The sequence below is a fragment of the Arvicanthis niloticus genome, chromosome 13, assembly GCF_011762505.2.
Source record: "Arvicanthis niloticus isolate mArvNil1 chromosome 13, mArvNil1.pat.X, whole genome shotgun sequence".
NCBI classification, from domain to species: Eukaryota; Metazoa; Chordata; class Mammalia; order Rodentia; family Muridae; genus Arvicanthis; species Arvicanthis niloticus.
In genome coordinates, this window is record NC_047670.1 from 72,475,880 (window position 1) to 72,499,604 (window position 23,725).

Below are 23,725 nucleotides of genomic sequence, written 5' to 3' on the forward strand. Positions count from 1 at the left end.
CACACACACACACACACACACACACAGAGTACTGCTCCTGAAACATGATCTGATTGTCTTCTTTAATTGCTTTTCCTCAATCCATGAAATCAGTTGTTCGAATTGCACTTCTGTCCCTAAGAATGGAAGTGTGTTACTAAGGTGTAGGGCACACAGACGCGTCTGCTCACAGACATGCACTAGAGGAAACCAGGATGTTAAGCACATGGAGTTATTCCTTCAATGGAAGGAACCCAAGACATGTTTTCAAACCGGAAGTCTAGAGTGGACATGCTTTCTAGCCTGGTGGTCTTTGTGTGACCTGTGTGGCCAGGGATGCCCTGGCTCAGGACCCTCCTCCTGACTCTTATAGTGAACTCATTTTTCTCAGTCAGTTTATAGAACCTATCTCTATGAAAGCTGTCACATGTACCTTACAAAGTGCAGTCATGTCTGATCTGTGTTTAGCCTATTTGGTTTCTCAAAGAGATTTAGGGGAGCTTTGCTGGGCACACAGGGCTGAGTTACTCATCAGAAGTATAGTTTTCACCAGACTGTGCTGTGTGTACATACGTCTAAAATAAGCAAGTTGGGGTCAGACAGCTGAAGTTTGAACCAACACTGGCTCCAAAGTCATGTTTTGCTGAACTGCCTTATTGCCTCCTGAGCTTGTCTTTCTGTAGCTGGTGAAAATCGAAAAGAATCCCACTCCCCCAATAACAATGGCCAGAGAATATTTGTCTGTGCTGAAAGTAAGCTAGAGATATGAGATATGGACGTTGTCTTAGTTAGGGTTTCCGCAAGCATTATGATCATGGCAACTCTTAGAGGACAACATTTATTTTATTTATTTATTTATTTATTTTATTGGGCATTATATTTACATTTCAGATTTTATCCCCTTACCCCACTTCCCCCTACCACCCAGAAACTTCCTATCCCATCCCCCCTCCTCATGCTTTTATGAGGCTGTGCCCTCACCTACCCTCCCACTCCCACCTCCCCACCCTCACATTCCCCCCACTCGGTGTTCGTCCTTCATGGGACCAAGAATTTCCTCTCCCACCTATGCCTGACAAGGTCATCCTCCCCTGGAGTCATGGGTCCCTCCCTATGTGCTCCCAGGCTGGTGGTTTAGACCCTGGGGTGCTCTGGTTGGTTGGTATTGTTGCTCTAGAGGACAGCATTTGATTGTGGCTGGCTTAGAGGTTCCGTCCATTATCACCATGGCAGGAAGTAAAGCAGCATGCAGGCAACATGGTGCTGGAGGGCCTGAAAGTTTTACATCTTGATCTGAAAGCAGCCAGGAAAAGTAGGCAACCAGAAGGAAGTGTGCCCTCTTCCACACAGGGCAGAGCTTAAGTACCAAGAGACCACAAAGCCTGCCCACACAGTGACACACTTTCTCCAACAAGGCCACACCTCCCAATAGTGCCACTTTCCATGGCCAAGCATATTCAAATCACCACAGACACAAAAGAAATTTCATCTTGAGTTGGATGCTAAGATGGCAATGAATATTCATTCCTGGACTCTGACAGAAATGGTGAAGCCAGGAAGGAGTTAACTATTCACTGTCTAGTGGAGGGAATTTCTTCCCTATGGATTTTCCTTCTAGACAGACTCTGCCTGAGCCAGGCTGCCTCTCCCAAGAGCCCTCCCCATGGCCCCCTTCATCTCCTTGTTGCGGAAGCTGTAGATGACCGGGTTGCACATGGGGGTGATGATGGTGTAGAGGAGGGAGAAAGGCTTGTCTTTGTCAGGCCCATGTGTACTTCGGGGATTCATGTAAGAGAACATGGCTGAGGTGTAGAAAAAGACGACCACGGTCAGGTGGGAGGCACAAGTGGAGAATGTCTTCCCCCTACCTGAGGAGGAGGCCCTGCGGAGGATGGAGGCCAGGATGCGGGCATAGGAGGTGACAATGAGCACCATGGGGCTGAGCAACACCACAATGGCATCCACAAAGATCACCTTCATGCTGAACTCGGGATCCCCGCAGGAGAGGGCAATCACTATGGGAGCCTCACAGAAGAAGTTTTCTATGTGGTTGTCTTTGCAGAAGGGATTCCTGAATGACACATACTCAAGAAAGATGCCATTGACCATCCCAAAGATCCAGGAAGAACACACCAGCCTGACACACACCTTCTGGCTCATGATCTGGGCATAGTTCAGTGGGTGGCAGATGGCAACATAGCGATCATAGGCCATGAAAGCCAAGAGGATGCACTCGGCCACACCCACACCAAAAACCAGATACATCTGAGTCAAACAGGAGACAAAGGAGACAGTGTGGCTCTTGGTCACCAGATGGACCAACATCTGTGGGATGGTGGTCGTGATGAAGCAGATGTCCAGGAAAGACAGGTGCCCAAGGAAGAAGTACATGGGGCTGTTGAGCCTGGGGTCAGTCCATGTGATGAAGATGATGAGGCCGTTCATGGCCATGGCGAGGCTGTAGAGAGCCAGGAAGAGGGTGAAGAGCAATGCCCGGGTGGAAGGGGAGCTCTGCTCAAAGCCCACGAGGATGAACTCAGTCACTGCGCTGCCGTTCCTTGGGTTTGCTGTCTGGGGCCTGTTTGAGAATGGAGGTAGGCAAGGCACAAAGGACACATTTGTATGGAAGGACAGATTGTCACCTGGACCCAGACAGCCAGCAAGAGGATTGCCCTAGTGTGATAGTAAAAGTTTTGGAACTTAGCAAGCTCTGGTAAATTTGTGTAGTAATGGCATAGTCATGACAAATGCCAGGCTCACTGCAGGCTCTATACATAAATTCTAATTTTAGAGGCTGAGGAAGTGAATGTTCTCCCTGACTGTGGACTGATCGGATGCCCTGTGGGGTGCGTGTGTTCCCTTTTCCACCTCCTCTCATTTCTCACCCTGTGAAGAACTAGATTCCCTTTACTGAGGTGGCAGTGACAGTGCCTGGCTGTCATTCCAGAGATTGATGCTTTCCCAGCCAGACTTCCAAGAGGTGTTCAACCACTATAGTGTACACAAGGGAAGAAGGCCAGGCTGGAGGAGACCCTTCATTACAAGACACCTTTCCTTTACACTCTGTTTTTTTATACCATTGGGCACAAAGGATTTGGGGGAGAAGGGAAGTCAGTGGGAGCTGCAAGGATCGGAAGGAGGAGAGACTGGTTGAGATGTATTGTTTGAGAGAATGATCTATTTTCAATGAAAAAAATCAATTATATCTTTGAGTATGGATGAGCGAGGCTCACAGATGCCAGTCTTTCTGGACCTGCGCCTATAGAAAGTGTTGAGTACTTGTGCACTTGAGTCCCTGTGAGCTCATAGTGCTTATTTCACAGCATCCGAGACACAGTATTCACCACTATTACGCTCTTTCCACATTACTGTAACATTTAGGGAATCACTGTGTTCACATTAAATCTCTTGTTGTTTCGTCTTGTTTGGAGTTGAGATGTATCCCCCCTCCCCGCTGCAGGTGCTTTAGATGCCAATGTATGTCTGCTTAACTTGGCTCTTCAGCGCCCCCTGCTATCTTCCCTCTTCTCTTTCTGCAATGCCCTTGTTTGCCTTCTACATGAACCCCCAACTCCCGCTAATTCTCACCCCCTCCTCTCTCCCCACTTTCCCATCTTTCCTGGTTACCAGCCAGCTCTTTAAGTTGAACTGAACCCTGCTTTACCTTTTCAAGGTCTCATATTTCCTTCTCGCCTCCTGGAGGCTACCTCCCCTGTTATGGCTACCTATTACAGGACTAGATTACCTCTATGTGAGATTTCTTGGTTGACCAAGGCATCAGCCAGGCCTGTTCCTATTATCTCCACATGGGAGAGTTCTGCTATCTAGGACTACTCTTGTGGTCTGGATAAAGAAGGAAAGGGAAGGGAAGGGAAACAAAGGGAGGGGAGAGGAGGGGAAACAAGGGAATGCAGAGGGCATAGTTCAATATGGACCCACAATCCTTCACGGCAGACATGTTGAGACTAAGATAATGATCAGGCAACCTACATCATCAGTGAGCCACAATCCACAGAGTCCTTGGATTTGGCCAAGAAGTTGGAATTTAATTCAAGGACTCACTAAGCCCCACTAAAGGTCAATGTTTGCCTGTAGTTCATTGAGCAGAAATAATCCTCTGTGCCGGCCAGCACCTTGTGCCTTGTCAGGTACCTTAGCAGCCGGCCAGTCGGGCACCTGTGTCCACACATGGGATTTTATGAAGCAAACCACACCTACCTCATCCCGTGGCTCTGCTGCTCACACTGTGTCACTGAACCGCTGTCCCTAGAAACAGAGATGGCACAGTGTCTGAGGAAGAGCTGCTCCAGGGAGGATGGTCTGAGCTGGTGGGCCACTCTGGAAGACAGTGGTACCTGGTGAGCTTTTCAGTTCTTTGGCATCCATGCTATTACAGACAAATGTCTTCTTAAGCACATTACTACACTGTGTGTGCACGGCACCTTCTAGTGTAGCTGAGAGCTGTCTGCCCTGTATTGCCAGTGCTAACACACACACTTATTTGCTCACTTGCCTTTTGGGTTGTACATTTTGAACTCATTCTTCTTTCAAAGTGTTTTTTTTTTTTTTTTTTTTTTTTTTTTTTTTTTTTTTTTTTTTTTTTTTTTTTTTTTGTGTCCATGCCTGACTTAAAAATCCCATGCTTGTTTGTTCATTTCAGAAATACAAAAAACATGAAGACATTAATTCTCCTTTAATTTCAGATGAATCAACACTATTCTGTTGCAAAAATGAGGCAAAAAAAAAAAACCAAATAAAAATACCCTCATTCTTAAAGAAATCATTTCTGATAATAAACTGTAGAAGTTGAAGCTATGTCCTCTTAAACTAATTTTATGGTGGTGGTGGTGTATGTGTGTGTGTGTGTTTTGAGACAGGGTTTCTCTGTGTAGCCCTGGCTGCTCTGGAACTCACTTTGTAGACCAGCCTGGCCGCACAGAGATCCTCCTGTTTCTGCCTCCTGAGTGCTGGGATCAAAGGTGTGCGCCAGCACCTCCTGCCATCCCTTCAGCAAATTTTAATGTCTGAAATGTAATTAGAATTGCTTGTCTTAACAGAAATGATGATATTAAATTGATGCCATTTTTTTTTCTGAAAGATATGCATGTAAACACTCACACACATGTGATTTTTTTCTGGTAAGCCAAAAGAACATTGTAATTACCTTGTGCAGACCATACAGAGAAAAGGTGCCATTCTCAACTCTATTGACTCCCAGTTAAAGCCAGAGGGTCTCTAGTCTCAGTTAAATTGGCAACAATTTTCTTTTCTTTCTTTCTTTCTTTTTCTTTCTTTCTTTTCTTTTTTTTTCTTTTTTTTTTTTTTTTGGTTTTTCCGAGACAAGGTTTCTCTGTGTAGCCCTGGCTGTCCTGGAACTCACTCTGTAGACCAGGCTGGCCTCGAACTCAGAAATCCGCCTGCCTCTGCCTCCTAAGTGCTCGGATTAAAGGCGTGCGCCACCAATGCCTGGCGGCAACAATTTTCAAAATAGTTTATGCATATCATGACATTGAGCCTCTATTTTATTACCTTAGTGAGTTAATTCAATCTCATCGAAGAGTCATGGGTAATTCAGTGTGCACAATGGAGCCATACAATTTCCAGTAGAAGAGAACAGAGAATGAATTTTCTGTAAATCTTGTGTGGTCATCATTGATTTAACTAACCCACTGTTCTCATAACATTTTAGAACCTTCTCCAAGCAAAATAGAAACTTCCTAATGTAGGAGGAGCTAAGGTGGGAGGAGTAAAGAAAGGAAGAGGAGGAGCTAAGGAGAGGGGAGATGGAGGCTGATGTTCGCTTGTCTGTAGCAGTCAAAGGTAGTTGGTATATCTAGGTTGGGTATTGGGTTACACCTCTGATTGTAAGGGTATCTTGTTATTGATCATTACTAAATATATAAGCCTTTGGATAATCTAAGCATTAGAGTCTCATCTGTACCAAGCCCGTGTGGTTGGCGGGATAGTCTGAGCAATGCCCAGCCTTGCAGAGACAGCGTGGAAGATTGGCAGAGCCATCTCCCATGCTGGCGTGTAGTGAGTGGCAGGGCTGGTGTTTCTGGCTGGCCGTTTCAGCTGTGGCATGCACATGCCTCATGGCCTCGGAACATGGTGTCTGATCTAGGCAGAGACGCTGCAGCCTAAACAGTCGGCTTGACCGGCGGCTGCGTTTTTAAATAATTACTACAACATCCTAAAGGTCCACGAATCTCTAAAAAGAGCAGCTATTTGTACAGGTAGATCACTTACATGAGAATGGAGCATAGTCATCTTGATTACTGCCCCTTCGGTTAGCTGTAGGCTTAATGGGCCAGAGAATAAAAATCTATACACTGCTAAATGGTGTCTTAGGATTCTCTAAAGGAACAGAAGGGATATATGTATATGTATATGTATATGTATACACATATATATGATTTATTAGAGTATGTTACAGGCTGTGGTCCAATTAGTCCAATAGCTGTTTCCTGACAGAAAGTCCAAGAATCAAATAGTTGTTCATTCCATGAGGCTGGATGTCTCATGGAATCAATTGGTCTTTAGTATATGGCAGAGTCCTGAAAAACTAGGCTCTAATACCAGTGAAGAAATGCCTCAGCCACAGGATAGATGAATTTGCCATGGAGAATGAGAGCAAGCAGGCAGAAAGCAAAAGATTCTTCCCTTCATGCCCTTTATAATGGCTGCCATGAGAGGCTATGGCCCAGATTAAAGGTGGGTCTTCTTCAAATGATCTGGACTTCCAAGGTGGTCTTCAAATTCACATGATCTGGATTAAGAAAAATCACTCACAGGTATACCCAGCTGTTTGGGTTATTAGTTAATTCTACATGTAGTCAAGCTGACAACCAATAACAGCCATCACAAATGTCCTGATACCGTTTTCCATGTGAAGGAGATTGTCATAATGTGTCACTCCTGTTCTGTGCCTGTCCTTCTGTTATAACATCACAGGGGACAGGACATACTAACCTAATTGTTTTTCATAGAGAAGAAACTCATCTCTTGTCCATTTGATTATTCGGGTTCTCCTGGGTCATGGCTTTCTCTAGGACAGTGGTTCTCAACCTGTGGTGTCATGACCCCTTTGGGGGTTCAACCACCTTTTCACAGGGTGGCCTAAGATCAGCTTAAAACATACATATTCACGTTATAACTTATAACAGCAGCAAAATTGTAGTAGTGAAGTAGCAACAAAAATAATTTTTTGGTTGGAGGTCACCACAACATGAGGAACTGCATTAAAGGTTGCAGCATTAGGAAGGTTGAGAACCAGTTCTTCAGGGCGTTCTGTGACCCTATGTGGAGGCTTTGTTGCTATCTAGAGCTACCAATGGCTAGAGAACAAGGCTCCCTAACTCCAGGGTTCTGGGCAGAGACACAAAGATCTGTGATCACCATTAAATCAGCAACAAGTTTCCAAGTAGTTCATATACACCGTGCTAGGAAGCACCAGGGTCCCTAACAGTGCTTAAATGTTCATTTTCCTACCCATTAAGCCTATGGTTAACAAAGGGGCAGTCTCAAGCTTGCTGTGCTCCACTCACGTGAGCGATCCTGCCCTACAAATCACTGCTCTTTTGAGAGGCTCTTGTAGAGAGAAGCCTCACTCTCCGCATTCCGGTTTACGGAAGGAAGCACAGGGCTCATGAGTTAAGGGGAGTTCTCCATATACGATCATGAGCTCAAGGAACCAAGTGCGATGCTGCAAACCAGACCTGGGGGGGAAATGTTTCATTGTCATGTGATGCTTGGATTCTTGTCATGTTCCCAAAGACAAGTCTTTCTGTTGTTCTCCCAACATGCTCTGAACACAGGATACGAGGGAAACACAGCATGTCATTATTAACTCATTGTTTAATAGTAAAATAACCTGTTTTAGGAATGAGGTTAGTTCATCTGATCCTCACTTATATGGACTCATCAGCCTTGTTTAAATTATATCTATTATTTTTTAAAAAGCTCCAGTCTGCAAGGTTTGGCTATCTTCCGGTAGGTTTTTTTCTCAAGTAATGGGTGCCTTTCATAGTCATATTCACTATCATCTTTAACTATTTTTAATGCATAGTTAAGACTGTTATTCTTTGGATCAAACCCTTCACTTCATGGTATAGAAAATCATTGATTTCTGGACATAAAGCCCATATGGTAGACCAAACTCAAGAACCCCCATGAATTGATATGTTGCAGGACATTTGATTACACTGTGACCCCGAGATGGTGTTATTTACTGGAAAAACTTGTTTTTAGTTGTGATGTGGCTCAGCCTTAGCAGACACCTTTCAATCCAAGAGATTTCTGCTTGAATATTGTAAACAGGATTAAGTAAAGTTAATCATAGGTCACGAGGTGAAGCAAGCAACTGGTTGACAGGAAATGAACATAGAATTATGAGAAAAACGCAGAGAGTAAGAGGGATAGAAGCAATAGGAAGTAGAAGGGAGGGAAGCTGAGTTTGAAGGAGATTTTTTTGGGGTGGGGAGAGGGGCTTTCTTCTGGGAGCTCAGCTGAGGGGACCTCCCAGAATGGCTCCTGAGTCTTCCTTGGTCAAATCAAATGATTGAGATTATGTTAAAAACAACATTGATAAATATGTTTTACACTATAAGTGCATCCCTGAAACATTGTAGGAAAAGTTGAATATATTAGGGTGGTATTTTTTTTGAAGTTTTTAAGTTCTATAGACTTATCTTCTTTTGATTGGAAATTACTCTTTTAATTGCTGAGTTATTTCCTCAAGATTTCTCCTATGAAGGATGGTTGGAATTGGATGGTGTTGAGGGCACAGAGTTCCTTGTGCTCACAAACAAGCATTAAAGAAACCTGGAATGCTAAACACACAGTGTTGTCTCTTCAACTGTGTATAATCTGTTTTCTACCCAGAAGGCTGGAACTGGATGTGGTTAACAGCCTGGTGAGTTCTGTGCTTTTTGCAGGACCAGGCCACATCTGACCTTCCCAGACTCTGATATTTATCTCAGTCATCCTTCCCAGACCCTTATCTTGAGCATTACTTCTCAGTCAATAGAACCCATCCTTCTGCAAGGTCACATGGACTTTGAAAAGAGTTTTAATGTAGCTGTCTCGTGTAAACTTTGTTGTGCACATAGGAGCGAGTTAATTTTCACCAGGAAACTTTGTTTTCAAAATTGTGCTGTGCTTCAACACGCCTAAAATAAACCACCTGGCATGAGACTCTAGAAGTTCAAACCAACACCCCGTACTGAGACATGTTGAACTAAATTTTCTTTTTGCCTCACATAGCTTTGGTGGTTGCAGAGACCCCCACAGAACTGAAAATCTAATCCTATCATCAGACCTCTCTTGAGAAAGACTTCTACAAAGAAGTCTAAAGACATCACTTATTTGGCTGTCAGCTGCTATGGGAGAGATGCCCTAGAACACGATGAGCTTCCTCCCGAAGCTTTAATCACCTACTGCTAAAAGTAGCTAGAACACTTTAGACTACTCCCCCATCCATTGGCCTGGGCTCTAATTTCATCTTCATGGTTAAAAGGAGAAATGACCTAGGACATCAGGAACCAAACAGGGATGGAGTGAATAAATTCAGCAGCAGGCTTGTAACAATCAGAAAATGACATTGGTTTTTATTCACCATCAAGGTGACCCTTCAGGCCTTAAGTGTAATAGGAAAACTCAGACACTGAGAGCCCTTGACTAAATGTAGCTAATTTTAAGTTGTGCAATGTTATACGCTCAAGCAATTTAGATGTTTAAAGCAACTCCTTAGCAAAAAAAGATAATAATAGATTATTATTTATTCTATTAGAATAGATTAATATTTTATTTATAATAGAAATGGGCAAAAGACTTGAATAGACATTTCTCAAGATAAAATAAAATAGCCAATAGGTGTATGAAGAAAACATTCAACAGCCAATTATTAGGAAAATGCAAATTAAGCTATATGAGATATGAACTTGATAGACTAGCTGTCATCAAAAAGATGAAAGCCAAGCATTGGCAAGGAGGTGGAGAAAAGGGGCCATTCTTCCACACTGTCAGTGGAAATACAACTCCGGCTGTTATATTAAACATAGCGTTTCCCAAACAAGTTTGAAATATGTGTACCATCTGATGCAGCAGTATCCTGTTTGGAGGAGCCTAGATTAGCAAATTCGGCACGCTGAAGAGCATCCTGACCTCCACGCTCACTGTGGCACTGTCCGTAACAGCTAAGACGTGAAATCAAGACTCTTGCTGCTACTGGAAATTTTGGGGAGTCTTACCATGGTCATCACATGTTACTAGGAAAATCAGGGGACCCTCTTGTTTTTTTTGTTTTTTTGTTTTTAGTCTTGTTAATAAAAGAACTTAAGAGTGAACTCTGAAGAGAGGTCAAGGACACGTTTATTAGCATTTAAAAGAAAAAAAATCCCAAGTCAGGCAAGATGTAAACCTTGGCAGCTGTCCAGAGGAGGGAAATGAAGAGAAAAAGAGGAAATTGTGTCATTTGTAGGCTGCGGCAAGAGAGCTGGGCAGCTGCATGGTGGACTGGCAGCCGCATGGCATGGCGGAGGAGTAGCCTCATGGTGGGGAGGGGGAGGGAGGCTTCAGAGAAAGAAAAAAAGCCCAAACTACCAGGGGAAACAACCAAAGACTCTGGCTAGTGGTCAAAAAAAGTTATGTTTTTCTGAGTTGAGAGGGTGGGCAGACCTTACAGAGCCTCACGGTGGCTCCATGGTGACAGCACCAGGCAGCGGGAAGGAAATGGAAATGATTTCATTAGAGGGCTGTAAATACAAGCTAGAAAGAAGCTGTGTCAGCAGCGACTGGTTGGCTGATCAGAGCTTCGAGGCTGAATGTTCCCCATCGAAGGCTGAGATTACCTTTACCTTCTGTTGGTCTGGCTTCAGCCCCTGGAACTACTTACTATTCCTTGCCCATCTTGGTCAGAAATAACATCCTGTGATGAATAGATAAAACCTTCTGGAATCTGCTAACTTAGCAGACCACTAGCTATTCACCAAACTGAAGTCTAAGAATGTCATCAGATAGCATCTTGGGCCTCTGGGAAGGCTTCTCCATCTTGTTGTAACCACCTCTCTGCTGTTCCCACTAATGCACTTTAAGCTGGTCTTATTGCTGTGAACACTATGACCAAAGCAACTTGGAGAGGAACTCAAACAGGGCAGGAACCTGGAGGCAGGAGCCAATGCAGAGGCTATGGAGGGTGCTGTTTACTGGGTTGCTTACTGCTCAGCCTGCTTTCTTGGAGAACCTAGGACCACCAGTCCAGGGGTGGATTCCACCCACAATGAGCTGGGATCTCCCCCATCAATCAGTAATTAAGAAAATGCCCTACAGGCTTGCCTATAGCATGAACTTTATGTTGGTATTTCTTCAACTGAGGCTCCCAGGAAGCTGCCTGACTCCATTTTGTAGGCAGGAGCCATTTTGTTGTATTGTTAAAAACAAGTTTCCCCGCAGTGGGTGGTGCACACCTTTATTCCCAGCACTTGGGAGGCAGAGGCAGGTGGATTTCTGAGTTCGAGGCCAGCCTGGTCTACAGAGTGAATTCCAGGACAGCCAGGGCTACACAGAGAAACCCTGTCTTGAAAAAAACCAAACCAAACCAAACCAAACCAAACCAAACCAAACCAAACCAAACCAAACCAAACCAAACCAAACCAAACCAAACCAAACCAAGCCAAAACAAACCAAGGTTTCCCACGTGGGTCCTAAACTCGAATGGGGATGGTGTGGGGGTGGGGCTATCCCCAAAGCAGTTGCCTGTACATAGGATATGTTCTACTAGCTGGTCTGCCTTGAATGACTTCAGTGTGAGAGGAAGCACCCAGCTCTGCAGAGACTTAAGTGCCAGGGATCTTTGTCTCCTTTTCTGGCAAGGTGCAGATGAAATCCGTCCTTAAACACCCCAGATCCTACTAGTAAGTAAGTCCCATTGGCTGAATTTCACTGCTGCAGGATCTCTGGGCCCCTGTGCTGGCCACTGGGCTTCCCATCCCCACAAGCACTGTTCTCATATTTACCTGTTTTCCCCAAATCTTTCCCATGGTGTCCTTTTAAACTATGATGACTGATGACTTTTGTTATACTTTTTGCACTCCTGAGGATAGACCCTTTGCTTTTGTTTGAAGTCTGAGGATAGACCCTTTGCTTTTCTTTGAAGTCTGCTCTGTTTCTTTGGCCCCTGTTTATTTAATCTTCCTGTATGATTGGTACCATCCACATTTCAAGCCATTAAGCTCCCAACTGATATTGTCCCAGGGCTATCAACCATTGTCACCTATATCAAAACCTGTCTCCAACCACCAAGGACCTCTTGACTGCTAAGCCATGCCACAGTCCAGCCTTCAACCTCCTGAAGGTCCCTCTTCTCTCTGAAGTGTGGCTCAAGTATTTTATGACTCACGGTCATATCACCCCATATCACCCCAATAATGCTACAGTCCCTTCTCATCTCCGAAGTGAAACCAGAGGCAAAGAGAAGTGTCCCTTGTCAGTGACTCAATCATCAGGGAATAAACGTAGGGACAAGAAATTCGGAAGTAGGTGGCTGAAAGCGTGAAGCTAAATCCTTCCTTGTTAACACTCAGTCCCTGGCAGTTTAGAGTGTGACCCAGAAAATTGATTGCCCTACAATTAAAGCCTAGTGACCAATGACACCTCTCCCCAACAGACAGTCTCAAGAAGGGCAAATGATGCTGTAAAATGTACCTTCTGACAAGCTAGTGATATAGACGACTACCTCTTACCTGTCCAACTAGAACTGGACACAGATAGATCAAATCACCAGGTGACTTCTCTTCCGTGCTTTAAATGGATCTCCTTTCTCCTCAGTGCAGCTGAGTTCCTCCCATCCTTCCCTCATCTCCACTTCTCTCTCTCTCCCCCCTCTCTCCCCTCTCCCTCCTTGTCTGGGATTTTTTCATTGTTTCTGTCTATACTGTCTCTTCTTTATTAAAATCTCTATATGGATTTTTGTCTGGAAAATGTTTTACCCATGCACCTCGGCTCATCATTCCAGACACAACGCACCTAACTTGTCCCTTTACGGATGTATTTATGTATCCTTTCACTTGGCTCCTAGAAACAACCTCTCTCCACTTCCCCAAGACACACAACAACATGCGGGACACATGCTCTTTATCACAACCTTTAAGAGAGGTCTGTTCATGAGTCACTTTTCAGCCTCTTTATCCAAGGGAAAGGAAAGAAAAAGGCCAGATGGAAAAACAGACACAAGCATAAAGAGGGAGAAAAGATGGAAATGAGACAAAGTAATCAGAGAGAGGGAGAAGGATCAAGATCTGCGGGTCATGGTCACTGGAAAACACGTGGTTTCGATGGTCTTAGGAACCGAGACACCACTGTGCAGCAAATTCACACATATGAGGTAGCAACCAAAACAAGCTATGGTTGGGGGTTCTTAAGATCATCAGAAATGTGCATTTTCACATGGTCGTGACCCGTAGGTCGAGAACCACCGCACTAAAGGGGAGAGCAAGAAAATTGTTGAATTAAATGGACTGAAACACAATAAGAAGTTGAATTAAGTATATATTGAACCTGGATGCTTCATTCTGATTGGCTAGCTTTCAAATGGCTGGTGGGTGCGATGCATGCACAAATGTTTGTCGGTTGCATCCAGCTGTAAACTCTGAGAGCTACAATGACTGGCCTGACACGACATGTCCACTGGTAAAACAGTGTTATCAATTTCATAAGAGTATCCAACCACTTTCCAGTTGGATAAAGCCTACTTCACAAGTTGAAACCCCTACCTGATGCTATTACTGAGGTCAAGAACTTGTGGCTAGCCAGGTCACAAAGCCCAAACACGAACCCCATATTACCTTGTTAAATGGGCATAAAATTAAACAGACTCCTAATGACTTATTGTTATATGAATAGATAGTGCACCTCTTAACCCTCATCGGAGAAGTTTCTTTTTGCAGGAAATGGCAAATCATACAGAGACTTAGAACTGGTTAAGGTGCAGAGATGAGAGAGTTGAGGAATGCTTGGCCCTAAAACAATGTTTTTATCAACCCCCTTCCTCTCAGCGTTCAGGGCTCATTGTGCAGGCCAGGACAGAAAGAGTCTTAGAGACAGAGGTGGTGGATGACTGGAACAAAACTGTGTTTTCCAGGCATGCCAGGTAGCTCCGAATATGAACTCACAGCAGTTGTGACAGCATGCACAAGACTACATAGACAAGCCAGACAAATCCCCGGCATGCAGGGGGAGGGGGGAACGAAGTCCCACTCCTAGCTGAGGAAGCCACTGGCAGATGCAGCTTTCTTTAAGGGTGTGGTCCCCCACATGTGGTCTGTGTTCTCACGGAAGTCCCATACTCTCAAGAGTGTAGACAGAACAAGTTATATTTGATGAGTCAATTAAACAGAAAAAAGAATGCACAAAGTTGGATGGATAGAGGTGGATCTAAGAGGAGTTGGAAGGGAAGAAAGAATGTGATCAGAGCATAACAAAATTCTCAATGAACTAATAATACAAATGCCAAATAAGGGAAGTTTGAAAATAACAAAAACGTTAATATAGAGAAGCACACCAGGAGACCCAGACACCAAAAGCCTTCACCTACAGACAGGGACAAAGAAATGACTAAGAAACCCCTTGTGGAGGGAGCCAGGGAGGCTGGGCATGCTCAGCTAGTGATGAGGAAGCAGACCTGAGGAGTTGGGTACCACCTCAGGCTCTAGGAAGAAGAGACTGAGACAAGCTGTCTCCTTCTGCTTGCTCTTGTAAACTGGACTTTATATGTCAGTCACATCCCAACTATTGGCCTTCTGCCCCAGCCGGGAGGGCAGGTGAATGGACTAATGCCATGATGGAATTACAGAGAGAAGACACAGAGGAAGAAGTGGCCAGCTAAAGATCTAGGACAGCAGAGACTCTGGTAGACTCGAGAGAGGGAGAAAGTGAGCAAGGGAAAGGCTAACAGAGTCAAAGCTGTGACCTTGCTCTCTCATGGCCGCCGTGTACACAGCCCTGTGTGGTGTGAATGCAGATAGTCTCTGAGAAACCCAGAGCATGCTTAGCTCTGGTGTCAAGGTCAGAGACAAGGTCAGCTTCATAGCAGAAGGGAGTTCATTCACTGACCTTGACCGTGGGGTTTGGGACAGGCTGATGAGGGCATTGTGCTGGTCTTGGGTGCAGAAGAGGGATCCAGCAGTTCAGAGGGAGGGTGCAGGGCGTCTGCTGCAGACTGGCTGTGCATTTATAGGGCTGTGGGTCGGGTTCCTCTCCTCCCTGCTCTCCTTCCTATCTCTCAGGTGTGCTTGCCTGAGCACGTGAACCCTTCTCCCTTCCTCAGAAGATGGGAGCTTCCAGTTGGTTACTATGACAGCCAACTGTATTAAGGCCAAGTATTTGTTCTTAAGGTCTGACCATTCCAAGTGTGTCCCTGGGGGTTGGTTTTACTTGGTCCATTTCAAGGCTCCCTTGTGAGGCCAGGCTCATGGCAAGTGGCCTAGAGAGCCCAACACACTCCCAGGTTTTCTTGAGAAAGTTGTGCTCTACTGTAGAAGGGAACCTATCGAATGTTATTGTTGTACTTTCACCGGATTCAGGTCAGGGAGTCCTTTAATTCTTGACCACTTAGTTCCCAGCTGAACTTCAAATTAATTTTCTTGTCAGGGTTTCTGCTGGCTTAATTGCCATCTCTTATGCTGTCACTAATCTTTTTGTCACGTCATCATACTTATGTTCAATCCAGCAGTCAGTGTCACCCACTGACAAGTCAGTGTCACCCACCAGACAGCTTGGCACGCACACTGCGTCAGAACCATAATATGGTGGTTAAGCACCCACAGAAGGTCTCCCCGATGGAGCAAGTATGTCTCTATGTTGATTTCCTCAGATCCCTCATCCTCTTGCCTTCTCCACTATCACAATTCACTTTTTCAAGAGGCAGATTTACTCTCCAGTTCAATCTAGTCATCATTCTGTCAAAACCTTGACGTCTATCGACTTAGCTGCCCTTTAAATTCTTCATGGTCTAGACCACTTCCACAGACTCTCAGCAACCTTCTACTCCCACGTGTCTCTTCGAGACTTTGGGGCTATAGAGTGTGGTGGTTTGACCTAGGGAATAGCACTACTAGGAGGTGTGGCCTTGTTGGAGGAAGTGTGTCACTGTGGAGGTGGGCTTTGAAGCTCTGCCCAGTGCAGAAGAGTCAGGCTTCTACCCACCTGAACACAGTCTGCTCCTGGCTTCCTTTGGATGAAGACGTAGAACACTCAGCTCCTCCTGCACCACGCCTGCCTGGATGCTGCCGTGCTCCTGCCTTGATGATAATGGACTGAACCTCTGAACCTGTAAGCCAGCTCTAATTAAATGTTGTCCTTTATAAGAGTTGCATTGGCCATGGTGTCTGTTCACAGCAGTAAAACCCTGAGACAGAGTGCAAATTTGTGATGCTTGTATTCTAATTCATTCTAAATGTGGAGGGTTCTCTACTCCCAGCATGCCTTCTACCATCCTTTCCAGTTTGGATTTTTACTCCGTCTAATATCTTAGACTATCTTGGCAACATATCTCAATTTGTATATGATAAGGCACAAACTCAAAACATGAAGAAGTAGACATTTGCAGTATAAGATGTCTGGTGCTTCTTCATATAGTGTCCTGGTTGGGTATTTTGGTTTTTGTAATCAACTTGGTGTAATAATCAAGGGTTATTTGGGAAGAAGAACCTCAGTTAAGAAAATGCCTCCATCAGTTTGCCTGAAGGGGAGACTGTAGGACTTTTTTTTTTTTTTTTTGGATTGGAAATTGACATGAGGACAGTGCCATGGACTGTCATTGTTCCTCTCCTCCCTTCTCATGGCACATCTATCTGGTGTGTTTTGGGATGAAACAGTGGTTATGCCAAAACAGGAATTATCCAAAATGACAAGTCCAGACACACACACACACACACACACACACACACACACACTTCCATTCATTTAGATTTTATGGCTAGTGCTATTTTATAATCTCATATGCAGTTTTATTTCCTGTGAAGAGTTTCCATTTTCATTAAAATTATTCCAGCGTGCTTTACATTTTTCATACAATTTAAAATGTTATCTCTCTCTTATATTCAGAACCAGCCAAAGCTGAGTGAATGGAAAGCCAGAACAGAAAAATGGCTTCCGGAGACCAGAGAGAGAAAAGGGGGGAGAACTGGGGGGGGGGGGGTTTAATCAATGGGGAGAGGTTTATCAGTGGGTTCAAAGACACATAACTAGGAGGGATGAATGGTAGCATCCCAGTCCAAGGCAGGTTGAGCAAAGCAGCAGTATTGTATATTCCGTATATTTCAAATTATCTGAATGAGACATTCTAGGATGATTTCACCATCAGAAGTGACAAGACGTCACGGTAATGATTTGGTAATTACTACAATTTCATCATTGTATAATGTATTCATGTATCAAATCATTGCACAGTCTTCCAAAAATACATGTAATTACTATTAATCAAAAATCATAAAATGGGTTAGATATCGTGGCACGGGCCCTTAATCCCAGCATTTGGGAGACAATGCAGTCTGATTTCTATGAGTTCTAGACTAGTCAGGGTTACATAATGAGACTGCCTCAAAAAAAATTTAACTTAAATTTTTATATTTTCTACTTTTTTTTGTAGTGATAGGATGATAATAGATTTGTGTGTGTGTGTGTTAGTTTTGTATCCAACAAGCTGGGTGGTGGTGACACACATCTTTAATCTCAGCTCTTGGGAGGCAGAGGTTGGTCTGGTCTACAAAACCCATGAAAAAGACAGCTTTGAAACACAAAATCCCCTTGTGAAGCAAGGTGAACAGGGAGACAGCACTCTACTGCATGTTGGTGGAGGTGAACTCTTGGTAAACCAGGATAGGGCACACGGGCACAAGAAGCCCCACCATGAGATGGCAGAGGCAGAATCTGCTGTGGGCGAGCCAGCAGCAGTGCCCTAGGCCTGGAACAGTGGCATGCAGACCAGAGAAGTGTCAAGTGGCAGGGGCTCACAGGGTATGGGAGTCGTTGCTCTGACAGCACATGAATAATATATAGACTCGACATAACCACTGAGCCTACCAGCCTTCAGCTCTACGTTAAATGTCCTGGGAGCAGAAGCAAGAAGACCCTACTGAAAGAATAGCTTTAAAACAACATCCCTACCCTGGGTTACCACTTTGTATATGTGTGTATGGGTTGGTGAGATTGGAAGCATGGGTGGGTTTGTCTGTTTATTTGGTCATATGTATAATTTGGCTATATTTGTCTTTGTTTTTGTCTTTACTACTTTATAGTATGTTAGTTTCTATTTTTAAAAAGATTTTATTTATTTTCATGTGCATTGGTGTTTTGCCTGTGTGTGTTTTGGTGTGAGGGTGTCAGATTCACTGGAAGTGGAATTGCAGACAGTTATGAGCTGCCATGTGGGTGCTGAGAACTGAACCTGTGTCCTCTGGAAGAGCAGCCTGTACTCTTGACCTGAGTCATCTTGTCCATCCAAGTGGTTTTTGTTCTTAAGTGGTTATTTTTATGTCTTAAACTTTACAATATATTATGTTATATATAACATCTTTTCCATTTTAAAAAGTGAATTTATTCTTTCACAGTTTCACGGATGTATATAATACAGTTTAACCATATTCCCCTCTACCCTTTTCTCCCTCTCCCAAGCTCTCCCAAGCTCCCTTCCTTGCAATAAACCCACTCCCCACTATTACGGCTTCCTGATTTGTGACCCCCCTGAGTTTAATCAGAGCTGCCCACGTGGGCATGGGCGTAGAACTCTCCACTGGAGCACAGCTAGCTGGTGTAGTCAGGGCTACACTACTGAAGACAAAGGCGTCTTTTCCCCAGAAGCCATCAACTGTAAGCCATGCCCAAAGGACAGTGTTCCGTGCCCTGCCCCCTCCGTAGTCCGGCTCTCATTCATTCCACTGTCTCTTCTGCAGTGTTCCGTGAGCCTTGGCAGGTAACATGGGTGTTCTGTGGAAAGACAGTCATCTACAGTCCTGTCCACTTGAGCAGCCGTTGAATCTCTGCTCAGCTGTCGTTTTCAGGTAACTGCGAACGATTCCATGCATTAATTAAGCCACTGTACTCTAATTGCCATCTCACCGGATAGCCCTTTGCATACCTCACCTTCCCACATCTACAAACCCACCTCCCTCCATTTCTCATATCACCCAGATACTAATCACCTGTCTCATCATTTCTTTTCCTTTTTCCTTTTTTGGTTCTAGTCATACCCACAATGGCTAATATGCTAGAACACAAAACACTATGCATACCTTCGTACTACCTAAAATAGTTTGTACTTAAGTTGTGATTGCTTTGTGGATGGCTATTATTCTGTTTTACGGTGAGTTAACCCTTGGATCCTGGTTGCTGTTACAGACAGACGCTGACCTTTACAGGAGAGCCTGGAGTCCTGAACCCCAGCCTAACAGAGGAAATAACACCTCAGCCACACTACAACACATTTCCCCATGAATATTACAAATACCCCCATTGAAAGAAGATGACTTAAATAAATAAACCCCACCCACAACCATCAATCTAACACCAGATATAAAAGCCTCAATGCATAATAATACCCTTAATGTGTTGGCTGGTGACCTTGACACAAGCCAGTGTCATTAGAGAGGAAGGAGCCTCAGTTGAGGAAATACCTCCATGAGATCCAGCTCTAAGGCATCTTCTCAATTAGTGATCAATGGGGGAGGACCCAGCCCATTGTCAATGGTGCTAACACTAGGTTGGCGGTCCTGGGTTCTATAAGTAGACTAAGCAAACCACAGGAAGCAGGTCAGTAAGCAGGACCCCTCCATGGCCTCTACATCAGCTTCTGCCTCCAGGTTCCTGCCCTGTTTGAGTTCCTGTCCTGACTTTGGTGATGAACAGCAATGTGGAAGTGTAAGCTGAATAAGCTCTTTCCTTTTCAGCTTGCTTTTTGGTCATGATGGTTCACTGCAGCAATAGCAACCTTGACTAAGACACTTTAAAACAAGGACAACATATCTCCTTGAAAAACCACCAATCCTGTAAGTATGGCCTCCAATGGGAGGGACTAAGGCAAAATTCCAGACAAGGAATTCAAATGGATGATTATAAATGTGTTCAAGGATCCAAGAGAGCACATGAATATTCCAGGAGAGATTTCAAGTTCTGAAAGCCACAGCTGTCAGTGTAAACCATTACATACAGAAGTATCTGCCATAATTGAAGGGAACAAGAACTTTCCAGAACAAAAGCAGGCTGAGTGGATTCATGCCCACTAAGCAGCTCTACAAAGGATTTCAGGAATACCTCAGATTTCAGGGAATAGTAAACACATTTAAGATGCTACAGAGGAAAAAAGTAAATAAAAAGCAGAACCGTTAAGCACACGGAGACTTAGAAGACAGGACAAAATCAACAGAACGGCAGGAAGTAACACTTTTAATAGCAACTGAATTGAATAATCTCAACTCAAATGTTCTCTCCTTTTACTGCCTCCAAGAAACATACCACACCATCAAAGACAGACATTTTAGGATAAAAGGATAGAAAAAAGATATCCCAAGCTAGTGGAACTAGGAAACAAGTAGGAATAGCTATTCTAATATCTTATAAAAGCACACTTCAAATCAAAATTAGTAAGAAGGGATACAGTGCCATTCAATACTAAACAATGGAACAATCCGTCAAGAGGATATTACAGTTCTAAACACTTGGCTCACCAAGCGCAAATGCACCCAGTTTCATAAAAATAAATACTACTAAACACAAGGTCACAATTTAATTCCAACACAGTTATAATAGTATGGCCAATGTTGTGGCTGTCCCTCAGGCCTAGTCTTCCTGAAAGGATGAAATCAATGAACAGACAGGTTAAGCAGAAGTTTGTAACAAACCAGCTTAATGGATTGTAAGCTTAGTAGGATTTACTCTGAAGAGGGGTTGGTGTGGACTATCCTATGAGGGAGGAGCCTGGGAGATCTGCACCGGGGACTTTAAAGAAGTTTTATGAATCTTTATGAGATGTGTATTAGAGCTTCAAGACCCGTTAGTCTCTGAACTGGCTAGTTTTATATCAACTTGATAGAAGCTAAAATCATCTGAAAGATGGAAACCTCAAGTAAAAAAGATGTCTTTTTTTTGTTGTTGTTAACAAAGCCAAAACCATACAATGTTGAAAAAGGATATCATCTTCAACAAATGGTGCTGGTCCAACTGGATGTCTGCATGTAGAAGAATGCAAATAGATCCATATCTATCATCCTGCACAAAACTCAAGTCCAACTGGATCAAAGACCTCAACATAAAACCGGACACACTAAATCTAATAGAAGAGAAAATGGGAAATAGCCTTGAATGCACTGGTACAGGAGACAAATCCCACCAATGGCCCATAGGCTCTAAGATCAACAATTGATAAATGGGACCTCACAAAACTGAAAAGCTTCTGTAAAGCAAAGGACACTGCCATTAGGACAAAACAATTGGAAAAAGAATTTCACCAACCCTACATCTGATAGAGGGCTAATATCTAAAATATATAAAGAACTCAAAAATTAGACACCACCAACTCAAATAACCCAATTAAAAATGGGATACAGAGCTAAACAGAGAATTCTCAACAGAGGAATCCCAAATGACCAAGAAGCACTTAAAGAAGTGGTCAAAGTCCTTAGTCATCAAGGAAATGCAAATCAAAATGACTCTGAGGTTTCATCTTAAACCAGCCAGAATGGCCAAGATCAAAAACTCAAATAATAGCACATGCTGGTGAGAATGTGAAGAAAGGGGAACACTCCTCTATTGCTGGTGGGAGTGCAAACTTGTACAACTACTCTGGAAGTTTATCTGGTGGTTTCTTAGAAAATTAGAAATAATTCTACCTGAAGACCCAGATATATTGCTCCTGGGCATATACCCAAGAGATACTCCACCACCCCATAAAGACACTTGCTCAACTATGTTCATAGCAGCTTTATTTGTAATAGCCAGAGTCTATGTAATCTATTTGTAATCCCAGGAGTCTATGGGGATGACTTTAGCTGAGACTCATTGCGGTGGGGATATGGAATCTGAAGAGGCCACCTCCTGTAGCCAGGCAGGACCTCCAGTGGAGGGATAGAGACACCAACCCATCCTCGAAACTTTTGACCCAAAATTTGTCCTGTCTACAAGAAATGCAGGGGCAAAGATGGAGTGAAGACTGAAGGAACGGCCAACCAATAGCTGGCCCAACTTGAGACCTATCCCGTGGGCAAGCACCAATCCCTGACATTATTAATGATCCCCTGTTATACTTGCAAACAGGAGCCTAGCATGACTGTCCTCTGACAGGCTCCATCTAGCAGCTGATTGAACCAAATGCAGAAACCCACAGCCAAACATTGGACAGAGCTTGGTGACTCTTATGGAAGAGTTGGGGGAAAGACTGAGGGACCCACAGGGGTCAGGAACTCCACAGGAAGACCAACAGAGCCAACTAACCTGAAACCTTAGGGATCTCAGAGACTGAGTCGCCTACCAAAGAGCATATATAGGCTGGACCCAGGCCTCCCTGCTCAGATGTAGCAGGTGTACAGGTTTGTCTTCATGTGGGTCCAGCTTGTTCTGTCTTCTAACCTATCTCTCTAAAACCGCCTCCTTCTTCTCTCTCTACACTGCCACTTGAGTAGCTTCCCTTTCCTTTCTCTTCTCATCAGAGCTGGGCATAACCTTTTCTGTCAAATCTTTCTCTGATTTGTCACTTTGTCTGCCACTCAATTAGACATTTAAACATGGGCGTTTCCTTCTGCAAGCTAACTTTACCTTCATTGTTCAGGATTAAATGTGTGTGCTAAGGCCTGATGGTTGGCTGAGAGCATCTGCATCTGTATTGGTCAGGCTCTGGCAGAGCTTCTCAGGAGACAGCTATACCAGGCTCCTGTCAGCAAGCACTTCTTGGCATCAGCGATAGTGTCTGGGTTTGGTGTTTGGAGGTGGGATGGATCCCTAAGGTGGGGCAGTCTCTGGATGTCCTTTCTTTCAGTCTCTGCTCCACTCTTTTCCCCTGCATTTCCTTTTGACAGGAGGAATTCTGGATTAATATTTTTGAGGTGGTTGGATGGCCCCATCCCTCAATCATTTCAATCTTAACATTCCCTTTAACCATAACATTTTTTTTTTTTTTTTTTTTTACCACAACAGTAGGTGACTTATATATGCTACTTATAGACAGGTCATCTGGGCAAAAATTCAACCAACATTGGAGGTGACATTAATTAAAGAGACCTAACAGACATACAGAACAGTCCATCCAAGGATGACAGAACACACATTCTTGTCAGAAGTCCATGGAACATTTTCAAAAATAGGTCATGTGTTAGCAAATCTTAACAAATATAAGAAAATTGAAATAGTTTCCTGTATTCTATCTGACCACAACTGAATATCAGCAGCCGGAGAAAATATAAAATACATACAAAGAAGCGGAGATTAAAGACACACTAATGGATGCGAGACACCACACAGCAGCAGGTGCACACGTGAGAGACACCCGGAGGCATGCCCACTGCTGCCTAGTAGTGTACAGGAAGGCACCACTGATGTGCAAGAATGTGGTAGAGAGGTGGGAGAGAAAGAGACACAGATGGTCTGTGCACTATGACGAGAGGAGGGTCTGGAAATGCAAGGGTGGTGAGGGACAGCTTGATGAGAGCAGCCTGAGCTGCCACCTCTGGCCATGGTGAGGTCCTGGCCCATGCTGCCACCAAGG

General features: G+C 44.0%; 1 protein-coding gene across 1 annotated transcript; it reads right to left on the bottom strand.

The window, feature by feature from the left end:
* Positions 1-992: 992 nt before the first annotated feature.
* LOC117719191 (olfactory receptor 10AD1-like) lies at positions 993-15,290 on the bottom strand. The gene is made up of 3 exons (XM_034517340.2): positions 15,088-15,290; positions 4,198-4,317; positions 993-2,557 (listed from the first exon to the last, which is right to left on the bottom strand). The coding sequence occupies exons 2-3, from the start codon at positions 4,200-4,202 to the stop codon at positions 1,594-1,596; spliced, it is 969 nt and encodes a 322-aa protein (XP_034373231.1). The 5' UTR covers positions 4,203-4,317; positions 15,088-15,290; the 3' UTR covers positions 993-1,593.
* Positions 15,291-23,725: the final 8,435 nt, after the last annotated feature.